This window comes from Sus scrofa, chromosome 7 (assembly GCF_000003025.6).
Source record: "Sus scrofa isolate TJ Tabasco breed Duroc chromosome 7, Sscrofa11.1, whole genome shotgun sequence".
NCBI lineage: Eukaryota > Metazoa > Chordata > Mammalia > Artiodactyla > Suidae > Sus > Sus scrofa.
In genome coordinates, this window is record NC_010449.5 from 114,183,879 (window position 1) to 114,209,424 (window position 25,546).

At 49.8% G+C, this 25,546-nt stretch overlaps 1 protein-coding gene across 2 annotated transcripts in view; it reads right to left on the reverse strand.

Moving 5' to 3' along the window:
- Positions 1-25,546, reverse strand: part of LGMN (legumain) — a 33,880-nt gene that overhangs the window by 7,662 nt on the left and 672 nt on the right. For both annotated transcript variants that reach the window (XM_005656451.2, XM_001927082.7), the window contains exons 2-10: positions 16,062-16,228; positions 6,779-6,876; positions 5,534-5,615; positions 4,562-4,647; positions 3,137-3,212; positions 2,589-2,651; positions 1,759-1,825; positions 809-927; positions 378-467 (exon numbers count right to left, since the gene is read on the reverse strand). In XM_005656451.2, coding sequence (XP_005656508.1) covers positions 378-467; positions 809-927; positions 1,759-1,825; positions 2,589-2,651; positions 3,137-3,212; positions 4,562-4,647; positions 5,534-5,615; positions 6,779-6,876; positions 16,062-16,199 — 819 coding nt within the window. In that variant the 5' untranslated portion in view covers positions 16,200-16,228. The remainder of the gene's footprint in view (positions 1-377; positions 468-808; positions 928-1,758; positions 1,826-2,588; positions 2,652-3,136; positions 3,213-4,561; positions 4,648-5,533; positions 5,616-6,778; positions 6,877-16,061; positions 16,229-25,546) is intronic.

A 25,546-nucleotide genomic window follows, 5' to 3' on the forward strand; every position in this document is an offset into this window, starting at 1 on the left:
CATCCGCGGGGAGGCTGCACCTCCGAGGATCCATGGTGTGGGGCTCGAGGTGGCAAAGCCACCAAACCTTTTGATTCAATGACTTCTTCCCACGTGCTGGGCCTGTGCGCCACCTTCTTCAATGCTCCTATGACCTTGGGTGCTAGGGCTCTGACCGAGGAGGAAACGGAGACCCAGAGCAGGCAGGTAGGTTGCGCTGAATCTCACTGCTTGGTGGTTTGAACCTAGCAGGTCCGATTCCAAAGCCTGGACAGAATCTCTGGGATGGAGCGGCCGTGAGAGGCTCCGTGCCTTGGCCTTTTCCCATGATGATGGGTCCCGGTTCTCATCATCAAGAGATAAGTGTTGCAGGCCAGTGAGCCTGAGGCCCCACTCACCTTGTTTCCATACTGCATGACGTGGCTGGTGTTGGTGTGGGATTTCACCAGCTGGTACTGTTTGTGGAGCGTCTCTCTGGTCAGATCCTCCTGCAAGAAGGAAAACATTCGGCGTTCCCGTTGTGGCTCAGCGGGAACAAATCTGACTAGCATCCATGAGGATGCAGGTTCGATGCCTAGCCTCGCTCAGTGGGTTAAGGATCTGGCATTGCCGCGAGCTGTGGTGTAGATTGCAGATGCGGCTCAGATCTGGTGTGGCTATGGCTGTGGTGTAGGCCAGTGGCTAGAGCTCCAATTCAATCCCAGCCTGGGAACTTCCACATGCCATGGTGCGGCCCTAAACAGACAAAAAAAAAAGGAAAACATTCAAGGCCTTGGACCGTCACCCCTGACAGCTAAGCCTCAAGACAGGCAGCCCCCGGACAGCTCACCGAGTCTGAGTCTTCCATCCAGTTGACGCTGTACCAGTCTCCCAGGTACGTGGCCCTCGCTTCGTCATAGTAACAGGCGTAAGATGACTCCCTTGGGTTGGCGGCGGTCGTGGCATAAACTACAAGAAATTAAAGACATCTTTCAGTCACATTTTATTCTTGGCTGTCCATGGATTCCACGAGAAGCTTGGGTTCCTTCTCCTTCCCCAGTGTGCTGAAAGCACATCACCTGTAATCAGTTCCGGGAGGGCAGGGAGACCCCGGGGTGTCCCCTGTTCGCTCGGTTACAGTAACTCATCTAAAACTAAATGTGGAAGAAAGAGAAGCCAGCTGACAGATGCTTTCTACACCAATGAGCAAGCACGCATGCTTATTAGGACATGAATGCTGACAGATTTTCACAGCGCCAGAAAACTTGAAGGATATGTACCTAATTTCATTTCCAGAGAAAGTGAATATTTATTGAAGGAAACATTTAGACTAAACGTATGAAAGAGTCACCATTTACTACTGAGCTGCCATGGGCTCAAAACTGTGCTGGGCAAATGTCACTGGACATGTAATTCTTCCCACAGATGCTACCTTTATCCCCATTTTACAGATGGGGATAACTGAAGGTCAAAAAGATAAGTTATTGGCCCAGGATCAGAGAGCCAGCAAGCCAACATATTGCAAAGGATGGAGGCCAGTCCACAGTCTGTGATTTCAGACTTAGGTAATCCAACCAGAACCTGGCAGAGCACTTGGAGCTCACCTCCAGAGCCTACATCGCTTCATGCCCTGACCACTGATCTCCAGGAGCAGAAGATGCTCAGAGCTGCCCCCAGGTCCCCTGCTTCCAGGCCTCTGCCTTGGTCCTTCCAATGGACAGAATCAGAGAATGTCCAATTGCACCACTTAGCCAGGTGCTCACCCAGCTGGGCTTGGAGACCAGGGCTCCCACCACCTACCGTCGATGTTGGGGGGCAGGTGGTTCATCATGGACCCAGACTCACAGGCTTCAATGTAAAACACCATCTGGGAAACGAAGGAGACACATGAACTCACCCTGGCCGGGCACAGACCCCTTGCAAATGCCACTCTGCCTCTCCCACGCTCTTGACCCACAGCTTAGGAGTCCTTCACTTTTGCTTTGGGGAGACAGCTGCTGCCACAGGCTACAGACAATGTTGTCATCCAAGCCAGAAAGAATCAAATTTGTACATGGCCAATAGAATAAAATAACCGATGAGCTGAAATGATGCAGAGAAAATGGAGCCCTACATGGTGCTAAGGGAAACTGATTTGCCATGCAAGGCCGCCTGCGAGAGAGAACCACTGCCGACACATACACGCCCAAGCTGTGCAGATGCTGTACAGGCTGCTACGGGGCAGGAAAGGCCACAGGAAAATAAGGAGGCAGTGTTTTCCTCCCCAGCTGCCCTGAATTGGTGACAGTCCCAGAAACAGTGTCTGGAAGTGGGATCCTTAGCCCAGCAGCAGCAGCAGCAGCAGCTGGAAACTCAGAAGGGCAAACCCTCAGGCCTCTCCCCAGCACCATGGGGAGTCAAATTCCGGGGGGTGGGGCCCACACCATGTTTTAACAGGATCACCTGTAATTCAGATCTAACAGTGAACGCGGTAGAATCACAGAAAGTTAATCCCGGGAAATCAGAGGTCAAGACTGACCCAAAAAAGGTCACCCATTCGGGAAAATGCAGGCAGTGCGGAGTGAGAAGGCGCTCTGCTCCCACCGCCTTCCTCAGGTTCATGGCCAGGGCTGCCGCGAGCACTGACATACCTTTTGGTACATCCTGTGCTTGTACATGTAGTGGATGGTCTCGTTCAGGTCCTTCACATGAAGCTGAAAGGTAAGAACACGGACACTGAGGCCAAACACACCGAGAGAGACTGTTGGCCGGATAAGGCAGGGATGCCCTATAAATTCTCACTGGGAAATCCTGAGAGGTAACCGCAGTGCACAGATTTATCCCCCAACGTCATCAAGGGCTTTATTCACACATGCAAAAGGGGAAGAGGATGTGCTTCCTTGTCACTGAGCCCAGTGCCTTCAGGACCTGTGTTCTATTACTGCGTCTGGCACCATGCACCCAAGTTCAGCGACAGCTACTGATGCTGAGACATCAGGAGACGTGCAGGGAAGACCGACTTGCCCCAGAGATGCCTCTGGGTGGATGTCCAGCTGCTAAACGTGACCCTACACTCAGCAGCCGCGTGCAAACCCAGCCCGTGGGACGTCAGAAACCCACATCACAGGGGTATGGTCACCCCCGAGATTTTGGTTTCCCATTCTCCCGGCTTGTCTTTAAGACATTAAGAAAAACTCACATCCTCGTTAGGAAACACCAGTATCCCAGTGGCTCCGTGATCAGTGAAGTAAACGAACACGTGGTCCCGGGGGCCGCTGCCAAGAGAGACGCAGACGAGCGTGAGAGCGAAGCCAACCACTTCCTATTGAAACCAGTTTCCATCTCTCTGCAAAGTCGCCCCGATCAAAAGAAAGGAGAGGTACGCAGTTCCCACTGTGGCTCAGTGGTTATGAACCCGACTGGTGTCCATGAGGATGCAGGTGTTCGATCCCTGGCTCCGCTTAGTGGGTTAAGGATCCGGCATGGCTGTGGCGGCGGCGGTGGCGTAGGCCGGCAGCTGCAGCTCTCATTCGACCCCTAGCCTGGGAACTTCCATATGCTGCAGGTGTGGCCCTAAAAAGACAAAAAACTAAGGAGAAGCCTGAGGATGACAGTCTTCCAACCAGGGAGGAGAAGCCCAAGAGGCTGCCGTTGGCCTGCTCCCTCTGCTTCTGCTGAGTGCTCGCTCTTCTGCACCACGAAAGCGTGTCTCAGCCTCGAAGCTCTGGACTGTGGCGGGGATGCACTCAGCACACAGCCAGGGTGATCCGGAGGGTGGGGCCTTTGCCAATGAGCCTCCTCCCAGGCGGCCCCACTTTCCCCACAGGTCGCCCCCAAGGGGGCCAGGACACACGGTCCTGCAGCTCTGACTGCCCCTTCAGGCCCCTCAGCTTGGGCACAGACTGAAAGCCCACCTGCACCCTCACCAGGCTCCCACTTGGGGCACCATCTCAGGGCTGCAGAGGTGTGATAACTCACTTGGAAGCAATCTGGCTCATCCCGCACATGTCCGTCTGGGCTCTAACTCACCAGCTACTTGTGCCAAGTCTTGCTCCCCTCCGCCCCAGGCACAAGAGAAACAGTACCCTTTGCCAAGGAGCTGAGACTCTCTGAAGTCTGGCTCCGAAGGTCCCCAACATCATGTAAAAATGCTGCATAAAGAGATGCTAAAGGAGACATCTCTAACCCGGAGCCGGGGGGCAAGCCCTGGGATCACTTTTCTCCAATACGAGGGTTGGCTCTGAACCTAGGACTCTCCTGCTCCCACCGGGCTGACCTCCGATCAGAGCACAGGCCAGGGGCCCGGCAGGCTGACTGGCCGCAGGGCTTCACGCCTGTCTCCGTGTCCCACCAGATCGGCACTAAGATCCGCAAGAGCAAAAGCAGCGAGTTCACTGCCGGGAACCATCTCGCGAGGAACAACGAGGGGACCCGGATCACAAGGCTCCCTCATGACAGAAATGGGGGGGAAGGAAGCCTCAGTTCTGTGCAGCCTGTTAGGGCGGAGCTCCCCGCCTCTCGTGGGTAAAGAGGCCGGACACAAAGAACAAGGTCTGTCTGAAGTCTCGACTCTTGGGGCGCCAGGTCAGCCAGAAAAGCGTGACAGCCCGAAAACAGACATTACCTCTTCAAGACCTTTCCAGACCCTTTGCCCTTCACTGCTTCCGCATCGCCTCTCAACACCGCCAGGAAATTCTGTGGGGTGACATCCTACAAAGAATTGGGAGGTGAGATCAGACACAACTGTCATTCCAAATCACTGCCCTCGCTGAGTCTGTGGCACACATCCTGGGCCACTAATGCACACACCTTCAAGGCTTCAAGTTTAAGGACAAACATTTCGCAAGCAAGAACAAAGACCCAGGAGTTCCCATTGTGGTGCAGCAGAAACGAATCCGACTAGAAGCCCTGAGGACGCACGGTGGATCCCTGACCTCGCTCAGTGGGTTAAGGATCCGGCATTGCCATGAGCTGTGGTGTAGGTCGCAGGTGCGGCTCAGATACTACATGGCTGTGGCTGTGGTGCAGGCCTGCAGCTGCAGCTCCAATGTGTCCCCTAGCCCAGGAACTTCCATATGCCAAAGGTGTGGCCATAAAACAAAAAAAAAAAAGAGGAGCTCCCATCGTGGTGCAGTGGTTAACGAATCCAACTAGGAACCATGAGGTTGCGGGTTCGGTCCCTGCCCTTGCTCAGTGGGTCAAGGTTCTGGCGTTGCCGTGAGCTGGGGTGTAGGTTGCAGACGTGGCTCGGATCCTGCGTTGCTGTGGCTCTGGCGTAGGCTGGCAGCTCCAATTAGACCCTTAGCCCGGGAACCTCCATATGCCGCAGGAGTGGCCCAAAAAATGGCAAAAAAAGACAAAAAAAAAAAAAAAAGAGATCACTAGGCTACAACTAAGGTTTTTTTCTTTTATTTTCCTCTGCTTTCTATTACCATTCTCAGAACTTATGCCTTTAAGCACAAATCTCAACACAAACATGAAACATGGACCAGAAATCAGTCTCATGAGGTTCTGACTCTAGAAATACAAGAAAGAGAGGGGAAATCATGCCTGGAAAAGAACAGTCCCCGCTGCTCCCACCTGCGCCCCACCTCACCTCGCCGGTGTAGTCCTTCAGAACCCCCTTGTACACGTCCGAGCCGTTGGGCCTGTTGATCACGATTCCTGGGGTAGGATTGCTGAGAATCAAAGAACACAACTGAAGCACACAACCTGATACATCTCTGAAGTCTGTTTCTTCATGAACAGGCCCAATGTGCATAAGAATACTGGACGGCCAAGACTGCCACAGACATTTCTCATCACCCACCCCCCGCCCCTCCAAGGTCAGCAACGTGTTCGTGATGTTATTAGCATCTCGGGGCTCAAGATGTCCCCCAGCTCCTGAGCTCTTGGCAAGAGTAGTGAAGGGTGGAGCTGGGAACACTGAGGCCAGGGCCCCCAGCCCTGGTGTGCCTGGCTTGCCACGGGACACCAGACTACATCCTGGGGGCCAGATCTCATCAAGAGATCTCTCAGCGTGAAACTACTTTCAGAAAAAGACAGGACCAGAGTTCCCGTGGGACCTCGAGTTAAGGATCCGGCATTGCCACTGCAGCAGCTCAGGTTGCTGCTGAGGCATGGCTTTGATCCCTGGCCCAGGAACTTCTGAATGCTGAGAGCGCAGCCTAAATAAATAAGGAAATAAATAAATACAAGTGCTCAGATGTTAAAAGCTCAGAATGGACTATGGACTGTCCTGTGACCACAGGGCCACAGTCGGGTAACCGAGGAGCTGGGAGATGAAACGGGTTAGGTTTAATACCAGTATCTGCTGCCTCTGATCTCAAGAAATGAGACAAGCGGGCATGAGAGAACCACCTGTAAAATTAAATTCAACAAATTAAAAAAAAAAAAAAAAGGCACAGAAAGAAGGGTAGTAGGGTCTATTACAAAGGAACCCTTGTGAACAGGGCCTCGGAGGCAACCATCTGTGCCGTTTCTGGGCTCGGAGGTTAGGGACACGCACAGCAGGACACGGTGGGCAGGGAACTCACACTTTAAACCCTCCAAAGCCTCCAGGAAGCAGCTGTGTGGAACTCCACCCAAGAGTCTGTTTATGTTCCAAAGTTAGGCCGCTGATCAAAGGATTCCTGCGCGTCTGTACACATGTTTCTTTTCTTTTTGCTTTTCAGCTGCCCCCAAGGTATATGGAGAAGTTCCTGGGCCAGGGGTTGAATCTGAGCCACAGCTGCAGCAACACTGGATCCTTAACCCACTGTGCCGCAGCGGGAACTCCTGTATGCGTTCTTCCAAATGCCCTCCGTTCCCCACCACCCAGGTGGGCGTGATCCCGACTTACTCTTCAGAGTTGGCGATGTCATCGTACATCATCACAATGATCTGCTCGTCGGGAATCCCATTGCGGTGAACGATCTGGTAGGCATGGCACGCATCTGCCTGCGGAAAGTGGTTTCTTAAGTGCTAGATTTTGCCCGGAAGGAGGTCAGTTCTGGAGTTCTAACGAGCAACAGGTCCTTTCTTATGGAAGACCAGCTGCGAGGTATTGAAATTACTTTAAAACACATTCATGTATTTTTTTCAACTCATATATATATATATATATATATTTTTTTAAGTCTTTTTAGGGCCGCACCTGCAGCATATGGAAGTTTCCAGGCTCGGGGTCCAATTGGAGCTGCAGCTGCCAGCCTACACCACAGCCACACAGCAACATGGGATCCAAGCTGTGTCTGTGACCTAGGGATCGAACTTCAGTTCTCATGGATGCTAGTTGGGTTTGTTATCGCTGAGCCATGACAGGAACTCAACTCAATTTTTTAAAATCCACACCACCACCCATTGTGAAACTCTCATTCATCAGGCAGTTAGTATACACGTGGATTTTATACACACACACACACACACACACACACACACACACACCCCACTACCACCACCACCACCTCTACAGGCGAAAAAGACATTTATAAGTCCTAAAAAACTTATTTTTCTTTCTACACCACATAACAATCTCCTGAAAGCACCGATTTTGGTCTGAAAAACAGAATGACTTAGCATGATTAATCAACAGATTAAAAGCTTAGCAGCTGGTTCTGTATCACACAGGATTCTTCTAGTTCCAGCAACTTTAACTGCCACAGTCGCTATTCAGAGAATTGAATGAAAACTCAAATGTTCCACTCAGGAACTGAAATGAAGTACGTGTTCTTTAAAAAATAACAATGAGGGGAGTTCCTGTTGTGGCTCAGCGGTAACAAACCCGATTAGTATCCATGAGGATGCCGGCGCAATCCCTGGCCTCGCTCAGTGGGTTAAGGATCCGGCATTGCCATGAGCTGTGGTGTAAGGTCACAGATTGAGCTTGGATCTGGCGTTGCTGCGGCTGTGAAGGCCAGCAACTGTAGCTCCGATTAGACCCCTAGCCTGGGAACTTCTATGTGCTGCAGGTGTGGTGCGAAAAAGCAAAAAAAAAAAAAAAAAAAAAAAAAATTATCATGGCAACCCTCTGTGGTAAAGGTAACAATCCCATTTCAGAGATGAGGAAATCAAGGCTGGAGCGGGGGTGTCTAAATCACACAGCTCACAGCGAAAGGCCCCAGGCACTCTGACTCCAGAACTCGACATTGCTTCAGACAGGGACAGCCAAGAAATACACTAAGGAGTGTCCATTGTGGGGCAGAGGGATGGGCAGTGTCTTGGGAGCCCTGGGACTCAGGTTCAATCCCTGGCCTGGATCCAGTGTTGGTGCAGTTACGGCTTAGGTCACAACTACGGCTTGGATCTGATCCCTGGCCTAGGAGCTTCATATGCCGAGGGGTGGCCAAAAAAAGAGAGAGAAAAAAAGAAAGCCATTAAAATTGTAGAGGCCTAGCGAGAGAGAGAGGCTGAAAATCTAAATTTTTTTTTTTTTTTTTTTTTTTGGTCTTTTTGCCTTTTCTAGGGCTGTTCCTGCGGCATACGGAGGTTCCCAGGCTAGGGTTCGAATCGGAGCTGTAGTCACCGGCCTACACCAGAGCCACAGAAACGCCAGATCCGAGCTGTGTCTGCAACCTACACCACAGCTCACGGCAATGCTGGATCCTTAACCCCCTGAGGGAGGCCAGGGGTCGAACTGGAAACCTCATGGTTCCTAGTTGGATTCGTTAACCACTGAGCCACGATGGGAACTCCAAAAATCTAAATCTAGATGATTTAAAAATAGTTACTAAATATCACACACACACCCCGTTAAAATGCTTATGCCCCTATTGCTGTAAGATAACAGGGTCTCTAAATACCAGTCGTGGTAGGGTTAGGTTACTTACCCCTTGAACATGTCCAAATCCCAACCCACAGAGCCCATGAATATACTGCATTACTGGCAAAGGGGAATTGAGAGAGCAGAAGGATTTAAGACTGTTAGTCAACTGACCCTAAAATAAAGAGATGACCCTGGATTATTGCAATAAGCCCAATGTAATCAGGGGTCCTTACATGAGGGCGACGGAGGCAGGCAGGTCAGAGGCATAATGTAAGAAAGACTGGGCCACCACGGCTGGCTCTGAAGACGGAGGAAGGGCCCACTATCCAAGGAATGTAGGCAGCCTTTCGAGGTGGGAAAAGGTAAGGAAACGGACCTCCCCAAGGGTCACCAGGAAGAAACGTAGCTCTTTTAACACCTTGATTTGACCCAGTGAGACCCATTCCAGACGCCTCTCCTCTAGAGCTGTGACAGGATGAATCTGTGTTAAGCCACTAAATTTGTGGCAATTTGTCACAGCAACAGTAGGGAACTGAAACAGTGATGGTGAAAGCACACTGGGCTCTCGGAAACGTCTTGATGTCATCCAGTCGCCCTCCACCCTGGCAATTCTGTTCCAAGCTATACCCTCGAGAAACCCAGGCCCATATGTCAAGGGAATGTTTACTGCCTCGCTGTGACAGCAAAATCAAGAAATGACCCAAAGCACCATCAACAGCTGGAAAAATCAACTGTCTACATTTATGTAACAAAATATCAGAAAGCTCACACAGGGAGTTTCCCTGGTGGCTCAGCGGATTAAGGATCCAGCACAGCCACTACTTTGGCTTAGGTGACTGCTGTGGCACAGGTTTAATCCCTGACCTAGGAACTTCAGCATGCCATGGGGGTAGCCAAAAAAAAAAAAAAAAAAAAAAAAAAAACTCACACAAATGGAATTATCTAAAAATGAATGAAAGTACAACCCATGCTTCAAAATACATAAATCTCAAGAGCATAATGAGAAAAAGAATAAGTCGTAGAGAAAAAAATCCACAATGAGTACCTTTATAAGGTCAAAACAGGGTAAATATTGCTGTTTAAACAGTTAAATATATATATATTATTTATATTATATTATATATTATATATTATAATATATTATATATATGATATATTATATATTATAATATATGTTATAATATTATATATGTTATAATATATTATATTATATGTTATAATATTATATAGTATATATAGTACATATGATATATATTATATTATATAGTATATATGATATATATTATATATATATATCATATATATTATATATGGCAAAAATCTAGAACAAAGCAAAAGAATGACCAAAATCCCAAGGGCTTGCCTCTGGCAGGAGGGGAGGGAGATTTGATCAGACAAATGTCTATCAGCACAGAAAGAGACAAAATGTGGTCCATCCATACACGGGAATGCCGTTTGGCAACCAAAGGAATGAAGTACTGATACGCCCTACAACACAGAGAAACCCCAAAAACATGATGCTAAGAGAGGCCAGACACAAAAGACCACTCTGCACAGCTCCATTTATATGAAATGTTCAGAAAAGGCAAATTTACAGAGATGGAATCCGTATTAGTGGTTGCATGGGCCTGAGGGTGGGGACTGGAAACGGCCCGAGGGATCTTGCCCGGGAGATGGAAACTTTCTAACACCGACTGCCCATAGCGTTTGCACGACTTGGCAAGTTGACTAAAAAAATCACTGAGTGGGATGCTTGCAATGGGTGAATTATACATGATCTGTAAAATATGCTTCAATAAGGTTCTATATTTCAGAAAGGGCAGGTTCAGCCTGTCCCGTTAGTGTTGTCTTATACTGTTTGGCTCCTCACCCCTACCTTAACAGGCAGGTGCTTTTATGCCCATTTCACAGATGGGGACAAGCTCAGACGGCTCAGGGTATCCACCCCAGGTCTTTTGCCCCTGACCCTGCCTGACCCCTGCTGCCACATGCAGCTGTCTCAAGTCGAGCCGTGATTCTCTTGGGTCCTTGGAGTTACTTGGGTGCCTCCAACTTTCTTAATTCAAAAGGGTTTTGTGGTGTAGGTCACAAACAGATGCAGCTCAGATCCCGAGTTGCTGTGGCTGTGGCATAGGCCAGCAGCTATAGCTCCAATTCAACCCCTGGCTTGGGAACTTCTATATGCTGCAGGTGAGGCCCTAAAAAGACCAGGAAAAAAAGGAGGTTTGGTTGGAGCCAAGCATTTACTGGCACCCAAAAGAAATAAAGGCAGGGCTAGGAGTTCCTTGGTAGCTCGGTGGGTTAAGGATCCAGCATTACCACTGCAGTGGCTCAGGTTCAATCCCTGGCCGGGAACCTCTGCATGCCCCAAGCGCAGTCAAAGAAAAAAAAAAGAGGAGTTCCTGTTATGGCTCAGTGGTTAACGAATCCAACTGGGAACCATGGGGTTGTGGGTTCAATCCCTGGCCTCGCTCAGTAGACTGAGGATCCAGCATGGGTGTGGGTTGCAGATGCAGCTTGGATCCCACATTGCTGTGGCTCTGGCGTAGGCCAGCAGCTGTGGCTCCAGTTAGACCCCTGGCCTGGAAACCTCCATATGCCACAGGTGCGGCCCTAGAAAAGGCAAAAAGACAAAAAAAAAAGAGAGAGAGAGAGAGAAAAGCAGTCAACCAAGTCAAATGATAAAGGTCACTTGAATGACTTCCCAGGACCGTATCAGATCAATATGCGCTGCCCCCATAAAAACTGAAATGTCGTAGGTGGGAGCACGTGAGAAGCAGGCACTGAGCAAGATTCAGAGAAAGGGCAAGGCCTCTGGACTACGGAGCAGAGACTGCTGACAGCTGTTTCACAGCTTGCGTAAGGAGCTCTGCCACTTTACTCATCACCCCGTGACTTCCTGGTGCCAGCCGCTGTCCTGACTCTGATTTGCTGTCTCCACCTCAGGCCAACTGTAAGCTAAATAAGGTCAATCGGCCCGGAGCAAAGTCTAAATACCTGACATGCTCAGTCACTGCCAAGGGGTCCCCTTTCAAGCCAGGTCGGGGTTCTGTCTGTAGAGAGCAGCATGCACACTGCCACTCCGGAGTGCTGCCGAGGCTGGGCTGGGGGTCCAGGCTTCACGGAACTGCCTCACGGAGCCCTTGCATGACCACAGCCATCTCGAATTTTCCAGAGGAGAATCAGAGCTTTAGAGTGCAATTACGTGATTGGTAATTACACCCCCGGGGTCTGTGCAAGTCCACGGGCCCCAACTTCCACCACCCCGCCCAGCCTCTGCCTTGTCAAAGCGCATTCCCTCAACTCAGCCCCACCGGGCTGGGCTCTCCATCCACGTTTCTTTTTTGTTTTAACATAAAAGTGATACTTTGTAACAGGATAGATTAACCTCCAAAGCCTTATGCTAAAGCCAGACAGCCAAGACTGCTTATTGTATGTTTCCATTTATATGAAATTTCTAGAGAAGGCAAAACAACAGAGACAGGGCAGGTCCTTGGATGCATGGGGCTGGGATGGGCACAGGCGAACTTTGTAGAATGACCAAAGTGTCCTAAAACTGGACTGTGGTAAACCCTGTACAACTGTATGAATTTACTAAAAATCACTAAACTGGAGTTCCCGTGGTGGCTCAGCCGTTAGTGAACCCAACTAGCATCCATGAGGACACAGGTTTGATCCCTGGCCTCGATCAGTAGGTTAAGGATCCAGCATTGCCGTGAGCCGTGGTGTAGGTCGCAGACACAGCTTCGATCCCACATTGCTGTGGCTGTGGCTATGGTGTAGGCCGGCGGCTACAGCTCCGACTGGACCCCTAGCTTGGGAACCTCCATATGCCACGAGTGTGGCCCTAAAAAGACCAATAAATAAATAAATAAATAAATAATCACCAAATTATAGGACAGGTGAATTGTACGACATGCAAAATTATACCTCAGTAATACTGCCTGCAAAAAATGGTAACTGCACACACTTTTAAAATACATAAAATTAAAGGTGATCTTTCAGAAATGTAGTAACTCTGCCAAAACGCCAAACCACCTTCTCCTTCAGAGCCCCACGGGCAGCAAGGACCTCAAGCCTCCCCCTCACGCCCTCCTCCTAGTGACACCCGGCTCCCATCTGCCTCTCCTCCCAGCTCCCGGCATCCTGAACGTCCTCCCCACGGCCTGTGCAACAGCGACCTTGACGTTCAATCTACTTCACCACCACCTCTCTGCCCCAGCTGGGCCTAAGAGTTTCCTTCTCCATGGGCTCAAATCTCGGCTTTGAAAGAAACCCTCCTCCCGTCCACTCCTCCCCTGGTGACCGAGGTGCTCATTCTGCATCCCTCCAAGCCTGTTGGAAGGCTGGACCACACAGCCGTCCCCAAGTGCAGCTTGCACTGCGGGACCTCTCTCTGCCCTCCACGCGCTGCCGTCTGGGTCTGCCCCGCCACTGCAGGAACCTGTCCTCAAGGCCTTTCCCAGCCTGTCCCACCAGCATCACCCTAGACCAGCTCCCGCTCTGTCACCCACTGATCCCAGGATCCCAACCCGAAATGGAAAACAGAGAAATCCGTTCGGTTTAACTAACGCGGTATAAATAACCATCTTCAAGCGCAGAAAAGCACTCTGCAATGATTTGACTGAGCCTGGTGTATTTTTGAGGGGGACGGGGACCACACCTGCAGCATATGGAGGTTCCCAGGCTAGGGGTCAAATCAGAGCTGCAGCTGCCCGCCAACACCACAGCCACAGCAATGCCAGATCCCAGCCACGTCTGTGAGCGACACTGCAGCTTTTGGCAATGCCAGACGGTTAACCCACGGAGCAAGGCCAGGGATCAAAAAGCAATGCCACATGGTTAACCCACGGAGCAAGGCCAGGGATCAAAGCCTCATCCTTGTGTATACTAGTCCGGTTCTTAACCCATTGAGCCACAACGAGAACTCCGTGCTTGGTATATTAATCCTCCCTAAAGAAATTTGTGATAACGAGTGCTATGTTAACCCAAGGATAATGTAAACTTCTATAAAAATGTTAAGTTTAAAAGTATGTGTAGGTTCTACTTCCACTGGGAAAGTTCTTTCAAATGCTCTCTGAATGCTCAGCCTCCGTCAAGAGAGCAAATGTTGGCAGCTGGCTGAGAAGACACCCCGGCCGGCAGGGACATGGGCTGACCCAGCGATGACTCAGCATCCACATTTCCTCTGCACAGACTGCCTCGGTGCCAACATCCGCCCTCAGTGGGGATGAAGAGTTCAGCCTTCATTCCATTCTGCTGCCCTCATTCCTTTTTTTTTTTTTCGTCTTTTTTAGGGCCGCAACCACGGCATACAGAGGTTCCCAGGCTAGGGGTCTAATCAGAGCTACAGCTGCCAGCCTACGCCAGCGCCACAGCAATGCGAGATCTGAGCCACGTCCGTGACCTACACCACAGCTCACGGAAATCCTGGATCCTTAACCTACTAAGCGAGGCCAGGGATTGAACCCACACCCTTACAGATACTGCTCGGGATCATTACCGCTGAGCCACAGCAAGAACTCCACCTTCATTCCATTTTGATACTGAGTATTTTACCCAAGGAACCTAGCAACACACACAAAAGTTTTCTGGGAGCAAAGGGTAATCAGATTCCTCTTCTTAAAAATGTTTAATTAATGTATTTTTAAATGGTTGTATCAAAACCAGGGTGGCTGATGAAACAGCCCATCCACTGTCCATGACCTGTATTTGATACCCCATCTTTTCTAACGCATGGTGAGAGGAGAAGGAGAAGCTGACCTGGGCAGTTAGTATCAGGTTGCTCCTCTTTAACTGGGGCAGGTCCAGGCTAAATATTAAAAGGAAAAGGGATCATTCTGCCATGATAACAACCTTCCAATCAAGCCAAATTTCCTATTCAGCTAACATACAAAAACCATTCAAGAAATCCATCATTCAATAATCCAGCTACAGACTGGTAGGAAGTTCATCTAAACCAACCCCTACTGAACAGATACGAAAGCTGACACCTCGGGAAACGCACGGGAGGCAGCCCTACCAAGCTGTCGGGGCACCGATGCTAGACCCGAGCGGCACAGACCAGCAGGGCAGCCCCGGGCCACCCTGGTGATGAGCACTTCAAATGTGACCAGTCTGAACCAAACGCATGGTAATGGTGGATGCACACTGCATTTTCGTAACTTTTTTTCCTTTTACAGCCACACCCATGGCATATGTAGGTTCCCAGGCTGGGGCCTGGATGGGAGCTGTTGCTGCTGGCCTATGCCACAGCCACAGCCACAGCCACACAGGATCTGAACTGCGTCTCCGACCTACACCACAGCTCACGGCAACGCCAGATCCTTAACCCCCTGAGCGAGGCCGGGGACTGAACCCACGTCCTCATGGATACTAGTTGGGTTCGTTACTGCTGAGCCACTACAGGAATTCTTCAGTTTCCTTATTTATAAAATGAAGGCGTTGGACCGGTAGGTCTCAACTGGGGACACTTGGCAAAGGCTGGAGACAACGTTGGTTGTTACAATGGGGGGGGTAACCCTCCTGGTGTCTAGTGGCTAGAGGTCACGGAGGCTGCTGAACATCCTACGAAGTGCAGGACAGCCCCTCCCATGACAAACGATGACCTGGCCACAAGTATCAGTGAGGCTGAGCACCCCTGCATCAGACTGAGGTGACCCCCCTACGCGTCATTCTGAGGAACTGCCAAACCGTTTGCCAAAATGGCTGTACCATTTCGGAGTTCCTGTCGTGGCTCTGTGGTAATGAACCTGACTAGTACCCATGAGGACGCAGGTTTGATCCCGGGCCCCGATCAGTGGGTTAAGGATGCAGCGTTGCTGTGGCTGTGGTGTAGGTCAGCAGCTGTAGCTCCAATTCAACCCCTAGCCTGGGAACTGCCATAAGCTGCACTTGCAACCCTAAAAAGACAAAAAAACAGCCTGTACCATTTTAACCCCCCCCCCGCCCCCAGCAACGTGAGAGGGTTTCCATTTGTCCACATCCTCACCAACACACATCTTTTTGCCAACCTAGTAGGAATGTAAAAGTCCCTTCTTCTTCTGGGAGTCCCTGCCATGGTTCAGCAGAAACAAATCTGACTAGCATCCATGAGGACAGAGGTTCGATCCCTGGCCTTGCTCAGTGGCTTAAGGATCTGGCATTTCAGTGAGCTGTGGTGTAGGTCGCAGGCGCAGCCCGGATCTGGCGTGGCTGTGGCTGTGGTGTAGGCCAGCAGCTACAGCTCTGATTCGTCCCCTAGCCTGGAAACCTCCATATGCCGTGGGTGTGGCCCTAAAAAGACAAAAAACAACAAAAAAAAAGTCCTTCCTGTTAACGGCGTCCAGGATTGTTTACAGACTGTCGGAGTCACAATGGAAAAGGTTAGTCATTTCCTTACCTGGTGCCTATAGTTATACCAGCCATTCGAACCCGCGACAATCACCACCCAGTGTTTGCCTCCATCCTCAGGATCATCCACGGGAACAGCACCAATTCCCAGGACCAGGCTGAGCAGCGCGGCTACTTCCCAAATCATCCTGTGCCCCGGCGTTCGACTGCAGGAGTCTGGGAAGGAAAAGGCAGAGTCAAGCAAAAAAGGAATGACGAGAACAAAAGAACACTCCTGGCCCCTAAGAAAAGACCTCAGTAAGTGGGTCAAAAAGGGTCAGATGGAACACACCGAGGGAAAAAATGATGACAGGGCAGAATTTTATTCTTCGCTTGCCTGCCCATTTCCCTGGGTGGAGAAGGGGGTGGCCCCTAGCACCCAGCCTTCACTACAGGCGGAAATTATAAGTATAAAGCAAAGACTCTGTCACAACTTGAAATACAGCAGATACTCTCCATCAAGGAAACTCACTGCAGGAAAAACATCTACCCCAGACCATGAACAGTTTGTACTGTTCAAATGTGCACAGCAAAATGTGGAAGGAGGACAACATTTTTTTTTTTTTTTTGGTCTTTTTGCTATTTCTTTGGGCCGCTTCCGCGGCATATGGAGGTTCCCAGACTAGGGGTCTAAGCGGAGCTGTAGCCACTGGCCTACGCCAGAGCCACAGCAACGCGGGATCCAAGCCCCATCTGCAACCTACACCACAGCTCACGGCAACGCCGGATCGTTAACCCACTGAGCAAGGGCAGGGACCAAACCCGCAACCTCATGGTTCCTAGTCGGATTCGTTAACCACTGCGCCACGATGGGAACTCCCGGAAGACAACATTTAACAGTGGTTATTCTTGGGTGATAGGTGGAATTAAGGATGATCTTTCTATTTGCCTTTTTTTGCTAGAGTAATGTATATTACTCCTTCAATAAAAGTTTGTAAAAATTCAACATACATTCAATATAAAACACTGAGGGGCAATTTATGTTCCTGAGTGATCTAGACAAGCTACAGTCAAACACTGGCAGCCCAAATTAATGTCTTTGAATCCCCCTGACAATCCATTTACATTTTTCTGTACAAGAAGCAGGACAAACATTTTAATCCTTGCTTTACAGGAAGGGGAGGTTGAAACAAGAGAGCAGGGACTTGCCCAATGGACCGTCAGCTCTGGCCACAGATCGGAACCCTTGCCTTCTGAATACCTGATCCAGCCTTTCTGCTACATGGTTCTACATCCCAAGACTTTATTTCTTTTTTCCCAGCTGCACCCATGGCAGGAGGCAGTTCCCAGGCCAGGGACTGAACCCACGCCACTGCAGTGACAGCGCCAGATCTTTAACCAGCTAAGTCACAAGAGAACTCAAGGCTTCAGTCCACACCCGATTTTATACTTCACTGCCAAAACTTTAAAGAGAGTTTTAAAGCACAAAAAGCAAGACAAAGGCCAGGGCCTGGCCACCTTGCATTACTCAGATGAGTATGACATTTTGCTGCCCTGTGTCCTGATCGTGTTATTTAAAAAGAACAGCCTTCCTGCGATGGAAGCCAGGCCTGACACTGAGCCAAGAGGGAAAAATAGTTTTGAGATACAGGGACTCAGAGCAGGACAATCTCCAAGGCTCATCTCTGCCTTTGGCAAAACGGGGGCCATCCGCTCATTCAGTAATTCACTCACCCACCTGGTCAGGGTCCCCTGAACTCCAGACAACAGGCTGGGTGCTGGGAACACAGCAGGGATGGACAAAGCCTCTGTCCACACAGGCTGCACAGCCCTCGAAGGTATGAAGCACCTCTAAGCCTAAGAAACCACCTTCAGCATCTGTGCCTAAAACTGCACGGAAACGCAAAATCATGGATTTTCGCCCCGCATGAAAAAAGAGGAAGCCCTGAGTCTGGCAAAAGTGTATGAAAGTAAAAGCCCTTGGGCTGTGCTTCTCCCACTTGACTGTGTGTCCAGATCACCCAGGGGACTTGTCAGGAGCAGATCTGATTCAGTAAGCCTGGGAGGGGCCTGAGACTGCATTTCTTTCCCTTTTTTTTTTTTTGTCTTTTTAGGGTCACACCTGCAGCATATGGAGGTTCCCAAACTAGGGGCTAGGGGTTGAATCAGAGCTGTAGCCACTGGCCTACACCACAGCGACAGCAACGCCAGATCCAAGCCGCATCTGCAACCTACACCACAATGCCAGATCCTTAACCCACTGAGTGAGGCCAGGGATCAAACCTGCACTCGTGGATGCTAGTCAGATTTGTTTCCCCTGAGCCAGGATAAGAACTCCAAGAGACTGCATTTTTGACAAAGCTCTGGGAGAGGCCCAGGGCCACACTCAGATGTAGCAGGCCTGTTCCTGGACCCTGGCAGGCTCCTGGCAGCTGTGTCCAGAAGCCCGGCAACCCGGTCAAGGAATCACACTGTTCTATCCCTGGATGACTCCTCCCAAGGACTCACTTCTTAATTTGTAAGAACTAAGAATCTGAGTTGGTGCCACATTCAGGTTTCTTTAGCCCCACTGCAAGGTCATGACTACATTACAGTGCCCCAGATTGGTGTTTAAGATTGTCTTAAGGAGTTCCCGTTGTGGCGCAGTGGTTAATGAATCCAACTAGGAACCATGAGGTTGCGGGTTCGGTCCCTGCCCTTGCTCAGTGGGTTAACGATCCGGTGTTGCCGTGAGCTGTGGTGTAGGTCACAGACGTGGTTCGGATCCTGCGTTGCTGTGGCTCTGGCGTAGGCTGGTGGCTACAGCTCCGATTGGACCCCTAGCCTGGGAACCTCCATGTGCCACGGGAGCGGCCCTAGAAAAGGCAAAAAGACAAAAAAAAAAAAAAAAAAAGATTGTCTTGAAACGGCCATGGTGCAGAGCAGATGAGGGCAGCGGTCTGCCCAAGGCCACCCCAGCACCAGAAGCCACTGGCCTGTTAATATGTTAGCCTGTATCAGAGGATGCTCTCAACCTGCTCAGGGCCCACTGTGGGGCTGGAGGGGGACCCATGAGAAGTGCTGTTATACAAATGTAGGCAGAGGCAACAATGAGGTCAGGCAGGAGAGAGCCGAGGAGTTCCTGTTCTCAGAGGTCTCCAGTGGCCCCCACACGGGAGGGGAGGTGCGCCCCAGCTGCAACCAAGCCTCCCAGGAAGCCTTCCGGGGGCGGTGGGGTGGGGGTGGGGGTGGGGGTGGGCAGTGTCGGCAAACTTTTTCTGTAAGGGCTGCAGAGTAATCATTTACTTTGCGGGTCATGCCAACTCCATCCCAATTCTTTGCGGGTCACGCCAACTCCATCTCAATTCTTGAACTTCCCCACTGTATCACGAATGCAGCCAGAGACAATGCGGAAAGGCTACGTTCCAATAAAAGTGAACCGGGTGGCCTCTGCGTTCCCGCCTTAGGGCGAGAGCCCACACACAGCCTGGGGTTTTCATCACCTTCACCAGCAATCAGGAAACAGGCTCTACCAGTCTCTTCGGAGTTTGGATCAAGGGACTTGATCCCAAAGAGGCGCATCCCTCTGGGGGCACTGGTCTGGGACTTTTTCCCGTTATAGTCAGAGACAAAAGAACTCATCAAATACTAGAATCGAATGGGTGGCCTGACTGTGAACAACAGAACAGACACCACCAGCTCAGGGGTCTCAATTAGCAAATGAAAAGCACCGCTGATTTTTACAAATTCCAGTTTACCTTTCATGCTTCTACTAAAATACTAGCCAGTTACTCCTAAGTGCAGGAAAGTACCTCACTCATACGCAAGTAAGAGATTCACAGTTAATGTCTGGCCATGGTCCCTTCTCCCATGTGCGCAGCGTTGTGGCTCCTTGCACATAATGCCAAGGTGAGAGCCTCACAGTGAGGCACCGAATCGAATAGAAAATCCCACTTAAAAAAACACGAACACTGGAGTTCCTGTCATGGCTCAGTGGTTAACGAATCCGACTAGGAACCATGAGGTTGCGAGTTTGATCCCTGGCCTTGCTCAGTGGGTTAAGGATCCGGCGTGGCTGTGGCTCTGGCATAAGCCAGTGGCTATAGCTCCGATTAGACCCCTAGCCTGGGAACCTCCATATGCCACAGGAGCAGCCCAAGAAATGGCAAAAAGAGAAAAAAAAAAAGCAAACAAAAAAAAAACCCAAGAACACTACTACTATTTCAGGAAACATACTGGCGCCTAGGGTACAGGAAAGATGTGAAATTAATAGAATCATCCCATTCCCCTTGGCCATGACCACGTCTCAAAGCGGCAGGTCTTGGACGGCCACCTCCTGGTCAGCGATACTCTTGACAAAGTCAAAGCATGAAAACAAAGTCACAAAAAACCCTGCAGCATCCCTGTTATTCTTGCTTTATCAGAGTGAAAGGTTTATGGAGAAAAAGTGAATGGTCCTGCCAAACCAGCTCTCGGTGATTGCTCTTTTCACCTGGGGGCCTTCCGGGGACCCCAGCACACAGGCGTCATTCATCATCTACTACTTTTTTTCTTCTCTCATCTACGTCTTCCTGTCCCTCCACCCAACTCGCATGGCCTGAATGCCCACCAGCCGCTCACGGGCACTAGACAGGGAGCCCAACCCTTGGCAGAGCGGACCGTCTAACAGGAAGAGACACACCATTCATGAGCACAGCTTGGGGGCGGGGGGCGCTGAGTGCGCAGAAGAAATAAAGGCAGGTCAGGAAATCCCAGTGGGAGCGGCAGGTATCATTTTCAAAAGGGGAAGATTTGTACCAAGAGGGAGCCCGCCCCTTCACAGCAGCAAAACCCTGGAAGCAACATAAATGGTCGCCCATGGGACACTGTCTTGTTAAATCAATTATGACACAACCTTATAATGGGATACAGTGTGACCTTTCAAAGAGTAAGGCAGGAAACAAATCTGACTGGTATCCATGAGGATGCAGGTTCGATCCCTGGCCTCGCTTGGTGGGTTAAGGCTCCGGCGTTGCTATGAGCTGTGGCGTAGGTCGCAGACGCGGCTCAGATCTGGCATGGCTGTGGCTGTGGTGTAGGCAGGGAGCTGCAGCTCTGATTCGACACCTAGCCTGGGAATCTCCATAGGCGGCGGGTGTGGCCCTAAAAGGACTCAAAAAAAAAAAAAAGAGTCAGGAAGATGGCAGTGAGCCAAGAGTGGAAAGTCCTCCAAGGGGTGGCTTGGGGGATATGTGTGGGGGCTGCAAACCACCTGCAGGGAGAAAATGACCCAGAGAGTTGTTGCTCTAAGCAGGGGAGAGACGAGAGCCTCCCGAGAGGGTGCGATGTGTCGCTGTGCTGCACAGGGTGGGAGAGTGGGATGTTGGTGGGCATCTATGAGCCACGAGGTGCCAGGCACTTTACAATCCTCCCTTCAGCTGACACACACTCAGAGGGCTGGAGAGGCTTGGGCAGAAACTACCACTGTTGGGTGATGCATAGATCTGATTCGAAAGACTGTTTCTTACATTACACAACCTCAGTTGTCACAAGAAAGCATTGATGGGAATATCTGGGAGGCCCGGTAACCAGGGGTGGAGCACTACACCCCACACCCTGGGGTCTCCAAGCTTCCCCCCACCAGGAGGACACCCACAGTGCTCTTCAGTGCCCTCTTTTTTTTTTTTGGCTACATCCATGGCATGTGGAAGTTCTGAGGCCAGGGATCAAACCCTCATCGCAGACATGACCTGAGCTACTGCAATGACAATGCCAGGTCCTTAACCCACTGAGCCACCAGGGAACTCCCAGCCTTACTATTTTAAGGTACTTGTAGATAATTGGTATAAAAAGCTCTTAGAAAAGCCCATCAAAGGAGTTCTCATTGTGGTGCAGCGGAAACGAATCTGACTAGTAACCATGAGGTTTCAGGTTCGATCCCTGGCCTCGCTCAGTGGGTTAAGGATCCAGCATTGCCGTGAGCTGTGGTGGAGGTCACAGATAAGGCTCAGATCCCACGTTGCAGTGGCTGCAGTGGAGGCCGGAAGCTGTAGCTCCGATGAGACCCCTAGTCTGGGAACCTCCATATGCCGCAGGTGCAGCACCCCCCACCCCCACAAAAAAGAGCCCATCAAAGGAGAACCTGAATCACACAAAGTCAAAGTACAAGGCTCTAACAAATGAATGTCACAGCCTCCAATGACAGGCTCTTCCCACTGGTCCTGCAACCCCCTCAGCCTCCAGGGCTACAGGTCAGTGATTCAATCAATGGATTCCACCTGACTTCAGGAAGCATAGGGTCAGGTGGAGTTTGATCCACTTGGGAGGTTTGGGATGGAATGCCCATTCTAGATACAACTGTCACCAGCAAGACAAGTAAGAAGGCTACCGTTACAGGACCATCTAAACAGCAGAATCAAGTTTAGATCCAGATCTGACACCAAAGCCCTCACCTTAATCACCACTGTGACCTCTCGCTGTCAGCCCTGTACTTGCTCTAGTAAGACAATGGCATCTGCAAAGGGCCTTTCGAACCTTCGCAGTTTTGCTCCTGCGCTCTGCTCTCCAGGGGTTTACAACAAAATCATGAAGTGGCCCCTGGTTGACAACATGCAAGAGAGACAAGGACAGGTGACAAGGGCCCCTCCTTCACCAAACTTGAGTCAAGCCCTCCAAGCCCTCTTCCCGACTAGACTGGGCCTGCTGAGTCCAGGTTTAGCAAGAATCCTGGGAGAATCTCCCATCTTTGATATCTAATCAAGCTCCTCCTAGTAATTTTCCAGCCACTGACCCTCGCGCGTTGCCTACTGGTGATAAATCTTAGCTGTCCAGATGCATTTAGAGTTGAACTCATTTGTATACTTTAATTTCTCTCCTCTGAGGCAAGAGCTGGAATAAAACCTGTCCTGCCATTTTTAACAAACACCAGGCGCAATTTTCTCTTTAACACAGGATACGTGGTTACTAACACGAGGGAGACCCTTCCCTCTCTGGGCCTTAATTTTCTGTCTGTGAAATGGATGGTGGAACCAAATTATTAAAGGCCCATCCAGTTCTCAAATCCTTTGATTTTCTTTTTTAAAAGTGGAATGAGGGAGTTTCTGTTGTGGCTCAGCAGGTTACAAACCCGACTAATATCCATGAGGATTTGAGTTCCATCTCAGGCCTCACCTCACTCAGTGGGTTAAGGATCTGGCACTGCCTCATCCAGCGCAGGTTGCAGATGCAGCTCAGATGCCCCGTTGCTGTGGCTGTGGGGTAGGCAGGCAGCTGTAGCTCCGTTTTGACCCCTAGCCTGGAAATTTCCGTATGCTGCAGGTGCAATCCTACAAAGCCAAAAAAAAGAAAAAAAAAAAAGTGGAATGAAAACAAAATCCAACTAGGTCTTATCTCAAATGAAACATGGATTCTGTTCAAGTTAATCCACTTTTTTTCCCATAGGGAAAATTTCTGATTCAATACTGGCAAAGCAGATTCTGGATTAGAGCATGTCCTTCGAGATTTTTTAATTCTGATTCTATGGGAATTTTTCTCCTCGACTCGGTAAACTATGGATAGCAGCAGTGCAAATAATTCTAAAGGCATGCAAAGGAATTCTATCTAGGGGAGGTTCCAGAGACTCCCCATGGTAAGAAAGAAGCCAGGTTTCCCATCACGCATTTCAATATTCCTCATCTACAAATGTACTTTGTACTCTGGAGTCTCCTTTGAATAGAATGTAACACCTCACTAAGTTTCCTCATTAATAAGTTAAATATAACCTTTAACATGCGTTCATTTTTATGTCTGTATGGAGTGATGACTTACTTTTAAAAAGCACATATCAGGAGTTCCTGCCGTGGCGCAGTGGTTAACAAATCCGACCTAGACCATGAGGTTGCGGGTTCGATCCCTGGCCTTGTTCAGTGGGTTAAGGATCCGGCGTTGCTGTGAGCTGTGGTGTAGGTCGCAGACTCGGCTCGGATCCCGAGTTGCTGTTGCTGTGGTGTAGGCTGGCGGCTACAGCTCCGATTAGACCCCTAGCCTGGGAACCTCCATATGCCATGGGAGCGGCCCAAGAAATTGCAAAAAAAAGACAAAAATAAATAAATAAATAAAAGTTTAAAAAAAAAAAAAAAGCACATATCAAAATAGACATAGTCAAGAAAGCAAGCTTTTGGGGTGGCGGTGGGGGGGGCACACCATGACATGTGGAAGTTCCCCGGTCAGGGACTGAACCATGCGACAAGGGTGCCCTGAGCTACAGCAGTGACAATACCAGATCCTTAATCCGATAGACCACCAGAGAACTCCAGGAAGGCATTTTTAAAATCTACTAATGGTTGGAAAAATTTAGGAATTTAGCAAAGTAAAATTTGGCCAAATAAACTGGGATTTGAATTTTGGACTACAAAGCAACTTTGGCAGTTTAAGAAAAAAATAAATTCTGGTTATTTCCTTAAAAGATAGTCTTAGATGGAAAACTCAAGAGACAGAATTTACCTTCAATATACTTTCACTGAACAATAGCAGGTATGGTGAATTCTACTTCCTTACCTGTTTATTTATGGTTTAGGACCACATCCGCTGCATACGGAGGTTCCCAGGCTAGGGAGTCTAATTGGAACTACAGCTGCTGGTCTACACCACACCCACAGCCATGCCAGATCCGAGCCGTGTCTGCAACCTACACCACAGCTCACCGCAACAAGGGATCCTTAACCCACTGGGCGAGGCCAGTAATCAAACCTGCATCCTCATGGATGTTAGTCAAATCCGTTTCCGCTGAACCATGATGGGAACTCTGTGTCTTTAAAACCCTCAGCAATTCTCCTGAGAATTCCTGCAATGAGCTCCCCAGTGTGCCCTCTCTCCAACACTTCTCCACATTACAGAGGTATCTAAGATACACATCTACGAAACTCGGCGTCCGGGGCTTTCAGGACTAAATCCAAATCTCTTACAGCAGCTCAGGAGGCCCTGCAAGATGTACCTCTCGGTCCTCCACTATCCACATGAAATCCCTTGCTCCAACCAGGTACCAGGACTCCAGGTGCATAACTGGAGCTCTTTCCCTGCCTTTATCAAGCTGTTCTCCAGACAAAATGCTCTTCTCCTTCATCTCAGTAGCTCTATCCATCCCTCAAACTCCACTCAATCAACCTCTTCTCTACAACACTTGACCTCTTCCCACAAGTCAGGGTTAGATGTTGTCCCTGTCACAGTGGAATGGTTCACTATAGACTGCCTCTCCCCTTTACAAAATAATCCCTGCTCAAAAAGCTTAATAAGGCTCCATACCTGTTTGTTAACTAATGCCGCCTGGAGGGGTAAAGAAACCTGGGCTTTTCCACTCACTACGGACATACCACAAGGTAAATCTCAATCTCAAACCGTGGGCGTTTATTTTCACCTCTCAAAGAAAGCACGTGACACAAAGTTCCTTCTCCCAGCCCCCTGTTTCTGGGAACTCCTGGCACCGCCTGATACATGTAGGTATAAACTCAACTCTAATAGTCAGGAGCTGGGGACCAAATCCAGCTAACTTTCACTTCCACGGTTGATGTGAATCATCCTGTAACTCCCACCGGCTCAAGCCTCTGAGAAGTAGAGCTTTTT